We start from the raw sequence: 13,082 nt of genomic DNA, 5'->3' as shown, positions 1-13,082 counted from the left end.
CTTTATGAACAAAGTCTCGTAACTCAAGATCTTGAAATAAAAAAATTACAAAATTTCAATATAAATAAAAGATTAATTAGTTTCACTGTTTCATTGGTTTTCAAATTATAGTTAGAAAACAGAAAATCACCCCATTTTTGTAGGAATTGGGCCCCGTAACTTGTAAACAAAAATAAAAAAAAATCAAAATCAAAAGGAGCCTACATCAATAGAAAGAAACAATTCATCAAAGTTTTAAAAAAAATGATTGAAGCATTTTCGAAATATTGTACGAAGTGTGAATGACAATTGGAAAGACGGATAGACGGACAGCAATATACCATAATTTGTCCCATCTAAGGAGTCGGCGTATAAAAACGACCCAATCCGTACTTTTGTAATATGGGACCTACTGTCTAACACTCAAAATTATCTCAATAAAATAAAGTGTGTACTGAACTGTACCACTTATTACCTGTATATGATCCCAAAATTATTGAAATTGTACAAAAAGGGGGTTTGTTTTTCATCCATTGGCTGGTGCTTTGATCGAATCTGAAAATAATCTTTGCAGACAAATTGATCCATTAATGGGAGTTATATTGTAAGAAATGAGCAGTGGACTGTCTACAACCTTAGATCGCCGGTAATTAGAACAGGATGAATTTATAAAATGTGAATTCTATTAACATGGCAAATTCATATAGATAAGGTAATACCCTGTCACATATGTAACAAAAACATATATTGATACTCAATTTTTTATGACTTTGATTGTTAATTGGCTGAAAAGAACAACAACATTAAATCAAATGTTTTGCTGGGTGCAACTTGATACCAACACAGAGTGCAAACTTGTGATAAGACAATTGTCACTGGATAAAAATTTGACCAGAACCACAGAGAAGGCCCTATGTACCCGTAATTCCTAAAAGGTTTTATGGAACAATATCCAGGGGTTGGGAAGGCAAGGGACCATGGGCAATTTGCCCCTTCTAACAGAAAATGGCCCCTTCACATAAAAGAAATTTATATGGTTTGTTAACAAATGGCCCCTTCATATTTAAAACATCTTTCCAAAATCCTGAAAATGGCCCCTTCACGAAATTTTCTTCCCAAACACGGAATATCATAGACATCAATATGATTCCACTGGAGTTGTATAGTGAAATTTCATGGTTTTTACCCTAATTTTTTAATCATCACAAAAAAAAACTAAGTGTCCATGGAGGATGATGACGACGCATAAATTGATGACAGTGCCATACCATTATATGACCACAAAGTTTATGCAGTCTTTTAATAATGGTGAAATAAAGAAAAAAATGAAATTCATAATTTTCCTCCATTGGTAGCTACAGACTGATTTTTGCAACAAGTTTAGCTTTGAGCTCATTTAATATATTGTATTAGCATTTGACCTTTAGAAATAAGTTCCAAATTTAACCATGTTATCATTACTGGCTAATTTGAAATCTGAAATTTAAAAAAATATAATTTCATCATAGTCACTGCTGACAATTTTTAGGTTAATATTATAAATTTTGCAAGTGCCATTTATTTTCAATAGTATGGTTTCTCTAATAAGACGATCAATTTTACCCTAGCATCAAGTGTATTTCAAATTTCTGATATCACAAAGTATTTTGGTAAATCAATATACCCTTTTGATAACAAAAGAAGCTCTTGAAGAAACGAAATCGCTCATCTTGCATACCATGCCCTATTAACTAAGTTTGACAAAAAATCGCTGCAAAAGAACATATATTGATGAACATTGTAAGTTCAACTGAGTACCTAAGGCACTGTAAAATGCTGGAAATACCTTCAAAAAAAGTTTGGGCAGGGGTCCCCTATGCCTGGTTATCCCACCGGGTCTTGGGGCATTTGTAAATATACATTTGCTAAAAATGAACATAAAACTTCATAAAAGTTAAATCATGGTATAAAAATTTTTCATCATCACCATTCAACTCAGGAGTCCATGTTTACTTCATCACAAGATATCGTTGAAATCTGAGGAAGTATAAAAATTAATGGGAAAATGGCCCCTCATATCAATTTTTTTGTCATTAACATTCAACATTGGATACCATGTTTCCTAATCAAAGTGTTGATAGCACTGGCAGTTTTTGTTTCTTGTGAAAACTGTAGCATGAACAAAATTTCAGATTTTATGATGTTAAATAAAATTGTGATCATAAATTGCATTTTTAAATACTATTAAGAACTGTCATTTTTTATATGTATAAACTGAAAGACAATCTATACTACTGATTAAACTTTACACATATTTACATATTTTGTTCCATTTCATCTCTTTCCCCAATTTTAAGTCTTTCAAAAAGTTAATCTTTATTTACGTTCAAAAGCTACATTAAAAGAGTATTTATCCTACATAAAATATACTCAAACAAAACCAATATCAGCTTAAGAAAATAATTTCCTTAACACAAGATTTTCAAAAACTAGACATGTTTATCAATTTGATTTTTCCCGCCATATTTACTTGGTTAAAATCACTGCTCTTCACTTCCTGTTTATAAATGGTATAATATTAATGATAGGGTGGCTAATTTGACTTATAAGTGTGTTAAAATGAAAATATTTAACACATTTTATACTTACAGACATTACTGCAAGAAATTAATTCCCTAAATGTAAATTTTTTACTAAATATCTTTCAAGGCCAAAAAGAAGTCCCTCAAAACTTGAGCTGATATGAAGACTAGATCTTAATTTTATTTGCATAAATAATAGAATATTATTGAGCTGATAACTTGCAAGAAACATATTTACTGGTTATAAAAGATGTATTGAATGATATAAAAGGAATTACATTTGGACTATATTTTTGTGTAGTGTTCAGAAATAGTAGGGAAGTTCCAAAGATGGACCGGTGACGTAAGGTATTTTGATCCTGAAGAATCAAAAACCCCAAAACCAAGAATCATTGAAATCCAAGCAACTAGTAAAATGGCTGAAAAATAGCAGCCATTTTGAAAATGGCCACCCAGGAAAAAAAATTCAATACCGCCAGTCAACTCTGAATATCATGTTTATCTTATAAATAGCTTTGATCTTCATTATTCTTCTATAGTTGAGGAAAAGTAGCAAAAAAGGCATATTTTTAAGAATATTTTCTACGACTTTATTGACACCTACCGTCGTTTAAATTGTCTTAAATGACTTGCTCATTCGTTAAGCCAAACGGCTTCTCCCTAAACATTGAATCGTTAAATTCCGGTCAGATTTTAATTCTAGGTGGCAATATTTACATTGTAAAAAGTCGGCCATGTTTACAGTGATCGGGTTGCTAGGAGATGTTGTTTACGTTTAAATGGTTTGTCCAAAAACCGAAGAACCCAGAATGCAATTCGGCGTTATTTCGGATATCTCGGATTTATTTTACGCGAACAACGTATAATACCGAGAAGTTGATCAAGCAGACGATTGTCACCGGAGTTCGACGGGAACTTACGCACTTCGTTTGTAAACAAATCGTCCCGTAAAAACCAACATGGCGGATATTAGTATGGGATTTTCCCGTAAGGATTTGTTACGCATGATTTAAGCTAATAAGCGACTTGTTTTTGAGAAGCTGTTTGGCTAAACGAATGAGCAAGTCATTTAAGACAATTTAAACGACGGTTGGTGTCAATAAAGTCGTAGAAAATATTTTTATTCAAATTTTAACAGTATGTTATTTATGTGACGCCGAGTATAGAAAATTTCAACATATATTCTTCTGTTGCTGAACAATTTTACACACTGTCAGAATTTTGCCTAATTCAATGGTTTTTGAGTTATTTGCAAAAAACTGTATTTTGAGCCCTATGTTATATTCTTAGTAACAGCAGCTAATTTTTTTTTGACATATCAAAAATTTTAAACGATCAATTTGTGCAAGATGCCCTTAGGAATAACCATGCCTCAATCAAATTATCAATCAAGTAGTTTCAGATGTTTGAAAAAAATTAAGACAGTGACAGACAACATCTGAAAATAACAGGCAATGGACACAAAGTAATGACAATAGCTTACACAGCCTTAAGACCAGGCGAGCTAAAAAAAATTACTCATGATGGATCAAACTTCTCTCAAACTGGAGGTATGGTAAATACAAAAATAAACAACAACAACAAAATTTAAGCTGTAAAAACCACCAACATAAAGTATGTATATGTAACCCATTGAATGCTATGAAATGACACATGATAAACCTGGTTCATTAGCATTCTCATTCACATTCTGATTATCCATGTCAAAATCATATGTAATGCACAATCCTTGTAATTTCTGTCTTTTACGTAGAATCTGACTCAATGGCTGTGGCAGTTCATCCCAATATGGTTCTGTCTCTGATTTCCTACTGTATACTGAATCTAGGCATATCCTGGAAGGGAATAATTAACATTCAATTAGAATATGTTAAGGGAAAGATTCATGTTTATAACACAATCTCATACTAAATTACAAGAACTTTTTGTCCAAATACATCTATTCATAAAATATTTCCAATCCAGGAATCACTAAAGATCTCAGAAATCATCAAAGTCTGGAAGCCTTATACCCCCACAGATATTGAAATAAATTATGCTACACCTCTTTATGCCTATACAACTAAACAGCAGGTCTCTATTCCAATAGTCTGAGAGTTACAAATTAGTCATGATTTCCAGTGCACTGACATAAGGTAGCCAAGAGTATCCTTCTTTACCTTTGACCTACAATTTTGGGATTTATAGCAACACAAATTCTCATGCTATTAAACTTTTAGTTCAACATCAAAAATGATAAGCTATGTAAAGTGCTGCATGATAAGGCCACAGTGGTCAAACCTTGAATAGTTGGGGCGATTATGGACACAATATAAGTTTTTGACACACTTAAGCATAGGGACTTACAATACATTATGGACACAACAAATGGTTTGGATACTTTATTGCACAAAATTTGAAATTCATTTTAAAATTTTCAAAATCAGACCATCTATAATTTGAAAACTGTCCCGAACACAATAAATCTGCTGATACATTCTTAGCCAGAATTAAATAAGGAACACAATGAATGATCGTAATCGGAAGAAAAACATTCTACATAAGTTTTAATGAAACACCTGTTTACACTTGTGTTGGCCCCTTATTCTAAAACAGTAGGGGCCACAAACTCCAAATTAAATAGGAACCTTCCTTCAATGGAAAGTAAAATCATATCAAAATCTTATGACGATTGGTAAACCAAAACTTAAGCTATCATACAAAAATGAAGTGTCCCCAGCCATCAACGACACCAACTGTGCCATAACATTACAAGACAGCAAATTTTTGCATTCATATAAAAATCAATCCCATTCTTTCTTTTATGGTAGGACACCTTGTAGTAAAATTTGTATGAGAGAGTAATCAAGGTAACCAAGGTTATAGCGGTAATCAAAAGAATGTAATCCAGGGACAAAGACCAGACATGGAAAACAGACATACACAACAAAGAACACAAAGTAACTAAAATCATACATACAAAGTAACAAAAGTAAATGAGCAACTCGGACTCCACTAAAAACTGGGAGCATGGACCAGGTGCACCAGTAGGGTAAGCGTCCTCTGCTTTTCTAGAAACACCTGCCGAGTTGCTCATAAAAAGTCAAGTCTGGGGTAGACAAACGAGGAATGGAAAACCATGACCCGTTGAATAAATCAGTTTTCACGGTGTTGATGGATACACCATAACGATCCACGAGTTCATGATGACGACCATAAAACTTCTGTAGTGATGACTTCAATCTTGTAGCAACATAACCCTGCTCCAGAAGCCTATTTGTTAGAGTTCTAGCGCGATACAAAGAGTCTGCGTAGATAAATTCACTTTTACTCAAGTTATTGTCCAGACATAAGGAAAATCCTTGTTTCATGTCCCTTTTTGGTCCCTAATTCCTACAAGCTTTAAGTCTTAAACCCCAAAATCAATCCAGGTGGTATGGCACCTTCTAATGCAATTTCAAAGAGATTCATTTACTTGTATTCAGTTATCGTCTGGACATCAGAAAAATGCATGTTTATGGCCCCTAACCTCTAACTCTTTACCCCAAAATCAATCCAAGCCTGACTTTTGTGGTATTGAATATTGTGGAAAAATATAACAGACATTCCTATTCTTTTACTGGAGTTATATGGTTAAATTCTTTGATTCTATTAAATGCTTGTTGCATGCCCCTATTTGCCCCTTATTTATAAAACAGTTGGGGCAATAACCCCCAAAATCAATACCAGCCTTCCTTTTATGATTTAGAACCTTGTAATAAAATTTTAAAAAGATCAGACAACTAATGCTCAAATTATCACACAAAAACCAAGTGTCAACGGACAACAACAACATGAATAACGAAAACAGTGACATACCAATATACAACTGCAAATATTTTGTGGTTGTCTAAGATGTCTGGTCGAATATCGTACATTAGACACTGATAAAAATAGCTATATAATAATGATATGTATTGTGCACCAGATATTTTGCTTTTTGTTAGGTATCATGCACCATGCATTATTACATCAGGTAATGCATTGTGAGATGGGACTTCAGCAGTAACTTTTTTTAAAGGTCTCTTTTTTTCACATTTTGAACAACTGATTTTCATGATGAATATATGAAATACACAGTCAAGTTTTAATCATTAAAGTATCTAGTGGATGAAAAGTTGTTTTCACAGCAATTTAGAAAGATTTCTAATAAATGATGTCAAATTAATGTACAGTTCTTTATGGCAAAATTCAAGAAGCCTTTTTACATCTGTGGATTTCTACTTTAATGTGTTGTTTAATATTTATCTGGAATTTCTTTGATCCTTTCATGTTTACACAACAAGAAATAATGGAATTCATTTCCTATTCCCTGCGCACAAAGTTGACATATTCTTTGACTTTTAGGTATCTTAGACCATCTACCTGTTTCAAACTGTATTTTTAAATTGGAACATCTCATGATTGAATGAATTGATCTTTTAACTGTTGTTAAACAAGGGTTTTCAATATATTTCTATCCATAGGTTTTTGATCATTCTAAATAAAAGTAGGTTCTACATGGTTTAGGACAGACTTACCAAATGATATCCAAATAATGTTATTCAGATTTCTGGGATGTAGATCAAACATTACCACATACATGATAGATGATAATTGTATAGTCAGTCAGTAAACTATTCCAATATAAGTCTTCTTTTAATCTGCCTAGATAGATTATGTAATATGGGGTGCTATTTCTAACCTTAAAAATGTTTTTACAAAACTGAAGGTGTAATTTCTCAAGACTATCTGTATTTTCAAAACTCCATATTTCTGAACCATATATCAAAATCCAGTAACTAATGAGTCAAATAATTTCAACTGTAAATCAATGGGAATAGAAATATTTTTATTTTCCTGTAAAGAGCGTATAAAGCCTTTTGTGTTTGCTCAACCAACTTTTCCCTCGCTTTACAAAAATTACCATTAAAACTGACAAGTATACCAAGGTAAGTACAAGAACCTACAATCTCAATCTCCTCTCTACAGATTTTGAATGTGTGCCTAGGCTTTAAGTTCTTTTTACTAAATACAACAACTTTGGTTTTACTAACATTAACTTGAAGCCGCCAACTTTCACAATATCTCTCACATTTCGGACAAAAGTGCAATATTGTCTGCATACAATATAATAAACAGCTTTAAAAACATTTGCACTTTTTCTTGACATAAAACAGATAAATCATTCAGTGGTCCCACATTATTTTCAGCAAAAAAAACATCAGGTCATTTAAATACACTGGAAATAGAAAAGGTGATAAATTTTCACCCTGTTTAACTCAAGCATATGAAATAAAAAAAATTTGAATATTCGTTTCCTAATTTGACACAGGTTTTGATATTCTGATATGTACAATGTATATTTTTAATACATAATAGACAGTAAATATTTTTCCTTAAATGTTTGATTTCAATAATTTTTGCCACAATCCAGCCCTCCATACAGTGTCAAAAGCACTTTTGAAATCAACAAAGGTACAAAACTATTTTTTACAAAAAGAAAAATAAATAGTTATTATTGACTATAGGACAAAAATGTTATCCAATGTAGAAAACCCTCTGCGAAAGCCTGCTTGTGCATTGGATACGAGGTCAATTTCTTCAGAAAACTTTTTTAGTCAATTAATCAGTACTGCAGAGAAAGTTTTACTGAAACATGAATTCAATGTAATTCCTCTGTACATGTTTGGGTCCACTTTGGAACCTTTATTTTTATAAATAGCTATCATAATACCAGACAACCAAATTCCTGGTATTATTCCTCTATCTAAATAATATTAAATAATCTGACATTTATTGGCATCATTTCCTTAGACTTTATATATTCATTCAATATTTTATCATTGCCAAAAGCTTCATATTTTTCTGATTTCCAATTCTGATTTCAGGCTATTTAGATGGATTTAAGCTTCCTCACTTACGTTTTCATTTACGGTATCATTTTGTAAGTCAACATCATTATCTAAGTTATCAGCTGGATTCAAATTTTTGAAGTACTTATATAATGTTACAAGTGATATATTAGATTTTTTGTCCTTTTTCATTTTATTAATATCATTTAAGATTTTCCATAATTCTTTTGGATCTTTTTTGGACATATTGCAAAGATCATTAGCCGCTTTTTGTTGGAAGTCAGCAAAAGCTTTGTTTAATGTTGCTTTATGTTCTTTACTCGCCTGTCTCATTCAGGGTCTATTGTTAGCGTTTTTCAAAATGTTATAATTTTTCCATGCTTTATGAAATTTCTTTCTGGATTTTGCACATTTTCTATTATACCGCAATTTAGAATTTTCATGTTTATTAATTGGTTTACATTTAACAACTTTACCAAAAGTATCAGCCGTTGCATTCATAAAGTTTCTACCAATATCCGACACAATGTTGTCCAATTCTATTTGAGTAAGAGTTATAATTCTTTTCATAGACAGCTCTTCATGTTTTAATAAAGTATTTGATAATAATCCTTCTGGATCTTCCCGAATACGGATTTTGTAATAATTCTTTTTATCAGTATTTCATCTTCGATATTCAGAATAAATATTTTTATCTACACTATTTAAGGAAATGCTGCCAAGAGCTGAAAGATATCATACATTGCCAATCTGAATACAAAGGTATGAACTCCTTAATATCAAATTTGATTAAAAGTGGGAATAAAGTAGATGACAGAATTAAATTATCAACAACACTAGAATCTCTGCATGTCTTATTACCGATGTCCTTGTCCGAGCCGACTCTAGAATCAGCAATACATAAATTATTCTTTTTAGAAATTTCCAAGAGTGTATTTCCATAATTATTTGGAGCACATCTGCATTTTGACACCCTTTCTAATGGTACATAATATTCAGATAATTTCTCAGTCATACAAGTATTCTAGTATATCTAGTATTGACAGAGCAACCTACCTGAGTAAAAAATAATAACAGTAATGTTCAGTTGACAACCTACCTGAGTAAAAAATAATAACAGTAATGTTCAGTTGACAACCTACCTGAGTCGAGAACAGTACCAGTAATGATCAGTTGACAACCTACCTGAGTAAAGAACAATACTGGTAATGATCAGTTGACAACCTACCTGAGTAAAGAACAATACCGGTAATGATCAGTTGACAACCTACCTGAGTAAAAAATAATACCAGTGATGATCAGTTGACAACCTACCTGAGTAAAGAACAATACCAGTAATGATCAGTTGACAACCTACCTGAGTAAAGAATACGGTTGTGTCTGTATTGTTAAAATATCAGCAGTTATTTTCTGCAAACAAAAAATATATCTTAGTACATAAAATATTGTGAATCAAACCCCACTTATATTAGTAATTTGAACACTTTAAAAACCTTCTAAATTTGTTCTCTTTTCCATTCTTTTTTTTTCAAAGCTATAATACTTTCTACTTTTAAGGCAATAAGGCTTGTCAGTATAGTTATCACACACAGTATATTTAATGTTCTGGCCATATATAACTGACAACAAATCTAATCACAAAAAATAGGTGTGTTAAATGTTTACAGGTGCTAACTATAATTACTTACATTTTCTAAGGAATAATCTAAAATATTATTACAGCAGCCTCCAAAGATGATAACCTCCCCTTCAGGTGTGAGATTGGCAGTGTGCCATAATCTTGGGCAGTCCTGAGAAAGGTGATCAAGGTTACACCAGGATAATGTCTTGGTATCAAGTATCCAACCATCACCTGTATCATGTGAAATAATACTTGTAAAATCTTTAATAAAATTAGAAATAGAAAATAACTGTTGAGGATAATGTTGCATACCTATAACAGAAAATGAATGACATTAAAGGGCTTTAACTGCTGACCTGGAGCCCATTTGTCCTATGAATATTTGATGTTTGGATTAAAATTAAATATTACAACAATTGAAACCTTTTCCCTATTTGCTATGGTTTTAAAATAGAAGCCAAAAACTGTAAACATAGATATTTTTTGTCTTCCCAGTCCTAACAATATCAATTTGGTCATTTGATAATTTGTATAACAAATGAAAGTAAAACATAAAATACAGAAATCCTAGGTAACATGTTTTGCCAGTTACATTTTTTCAAGGGGGGATTGTGTCTGTACAAATAAATTTCAGTATACAATATTTCAAGATATGTCATTTAAAGATTAATACTATTGAATACTTTTTCATTTCTGGTCCTCCAACACTGTGACATTTGATAATAGAACATAATTGAACTTGACAATGTTTAGCTAAAGGTGACAATATAGTAGAACACTTTAGGTAACTTTCATCAAAACACCCTTCCAAGTCCAAATTTCAATCCGTAGTTCTTCCTATAAGAAATAAGATAATTTGCCTCTGTGAATTCAGCACTGAGCACTAATTTGGTTTGTTTACTATCAAGTTCATTTGTTATTTCGACCCTCTGTTTACAAGTGAATAGTACTGAACAGTTTTCTATTTACTATGACTATGATATCCAATGGTTCTAGACCAAGTACTTATGATGAATGTCATCACTTCTGGGAGACAGTTTAGTACAATGGTGACACTGGGTTTACCATAATTCTCGAACTAGAGGCCCTTGAGAGCATGGTATATACACCTATTCAAAAATGTCTGTTTAAGTCTTTCAAAGGCAATAACTAAAATAAAGGGCTGCTATACACCTTGGACAATCATACTTTCGTCATTAAGATCATTTCATCAATGGAAGCATCTTTTTGTCTATAAGGGTTTAAAGTTATAAGCTAAAAAAGCTTTGCAGGGCACAGCTAGATATGTCTACAACAGCTCTGACTTTGATTGTGACTAAATATTTGACACACTTATATAAAATTCAAACAGAAGGTTTATATCATTAAAAGAAAAAAAATCAATAAAGTTTCATAAAAATTGCATGAAGCATTTTGAAGTATTATGCAATTATGAGAAACCCCCCTCATTCTTGGAATAGTTCAAAAACTCAAAAAAAGGAAAAGAAAAATTCAAAACAATTGAAACCACTACTGAGTGTTAGTCTGAAAACTGTGAAATCCGCTCTTCTTAATGAACAAATTCCCATAATACTCGTAATCATAAAACTGGAAATTTACAAAAATTGGAAGGGAGCTAACATCAATAAAAACAAAGAAATTCAACAAATTTATTGACATTGCTGCAAGGGTTTTTGAGTTATAGTCCAAAAACATAAAATCACACCATTTCTGTATAAATGAAGTCCTATAACCAAAATACCAAAATGCAGAATTTGTTTTTAGGTATAGTGTTAATGAAGACAGATGAATGGACAAACACCCGAATACCATAAAAGCATATAAAAACTATAAAAATCACCACTTTTGACCTTTCAAGGGCAATAACTTCAATAAAGAATTGTTTTGGACCAAATGAAGATCTCTTATAGTTTATGAGATACAAGTAGAATTGGTGACAACCCCAGTGGTAAAAAATAACAAAGGGTGCCAAGTTTTATGCCTGATCTACATAAATCATTTTTAAAGTATACATTAATATGCTGATGACCAAATTGGGTATCCAATGACTGATTAAAGAGAAGAGTTTTAAGTTAAGGATAGATGACAAGAATGGACACAAAATGAATCACACACACAGTTGTTTAACAATTATCTACAGGTTAATGGCCTTGAAAGTCTTAATTTGACTTTTATTGCAAGTTATGGCTTCTATCTTAAAAAATATATATGCTATAAAGAAACTTTCAATTGAAACAAACTTTATATCTAGCCCAACAAAAAATTCTATGAGTTGAAGTTGAAAATGATTACTTACAGTAGTTATTGCCCTTGAATACTTGTAATCATATCTGGCATATTTACCTTTTTTGGATTCTATTTGAAAAGCCCTCAGTGTAGCCCAATGCCCAAGGCCAAATTTAGAAACTTTAGTAGCAATAAACAACATATGCTTATATCATACATGTATATAAATTCCTGAAAATCTCTATTTTAAAGTTAGAGCAGTCTTCAAATCAACAAATGGTGCAGTTAATCATACATTGAAGTGAAAGGTCATCATCACAAAAAAAATGCAATTTCTGATATATTAAGTTCAATAAGGAGCCATCAATGGATGGAGACTTTTGTAAAATTCTTCAAACAAAAGAAGTAATGTTAAGTCTATTTTCAAGAATCTTTCAAAGACTTTAATTATTTATTCAAATTCGCAACTTGATCCTGTGGCCTAAAAATAGAATTGGTGGCCATGTTTCAGGATCAGTAAGCATTTTTAATACAATTTTTGGACACCCTAAAAATGCTTGTGACCTATGCGAGGTGAATGTTTATGGTGACAATGACAGCAGTCCAGGACAACATATGACAGATCCAAACATGGATCTTCGGTACAGGTGAACTAAATAGCAAAACTAAAATGTTTACAGGACCTTGATGTGTGTCTTAGCCAAAAAGTGTACATATGCTGCAGCCCATTAAGATGATACCAAATGCAATAGCATTAAGGGTTTCTGAAATTTTCGTTGGTGAAAATTAATTGAGACTACAGTACATTTTGACAGCAGTAAAACTTAATGCTGCTGCAATTAG

The 13,082-nt window shown here is 31.9% G+C and overlaps 1 protein-coding gene across 8 annotated transcripts in view; it reads right to left on the bottom strand.

Moving 5' to 3' along the window:
• Positions 1-707: 707 nt before the first annotated feature.
• The window catches only part of LOC148623340 (kelch domain-containing protein 1-like), a 33,809-nt gene continuing 21,434 nt past the window's right edge, over positions 708-13,082 (bottom strand). For all 8 annotated transcript variants that reach the window (XM_088565146.1, XM_088565138.1, XM_088565139.1 and 5 more), the window contains 3 exons: positions 10,081-10,244; positions 9,750-9,802; positions 708-4,375 (listed from right to left, as the gene is read on the bottom strand). In XM_088565146.1, coding sequence (XP_088421272.1) covers positions 4,180-4,375; positions 9,750-9,802; positions 10,081-10,244 — 413 coding nt within the window. In that variant the 3' untranslated portion in view covers positions 708-4,179. The remainder of the gene's footprint in view (positions 4,376-9,749; positions 9,803-10,080; positions 10,245-13,082) is intronic.

The sequence above is a fragment of the Perna viridis genome, chromosome 2 (genome assembly GCF_037379345.1).
Source record: "Perna viridis isolate PV_CMFRI_1.1 ecotype Kerala chromosome 2, ASM3737934v1, whole genome shotgun sequence".
Taxonomy (NCBI): Eukaryota; Metazoa; Mollusca; class Bivalvia; order Mytilida; family Mytilidae; genus Perna; species Perna viridis.
Note: the sequence above shows the minus strand (reverse complement) of the source record. Positions and strands in the feature narration are given on the sequence as shown.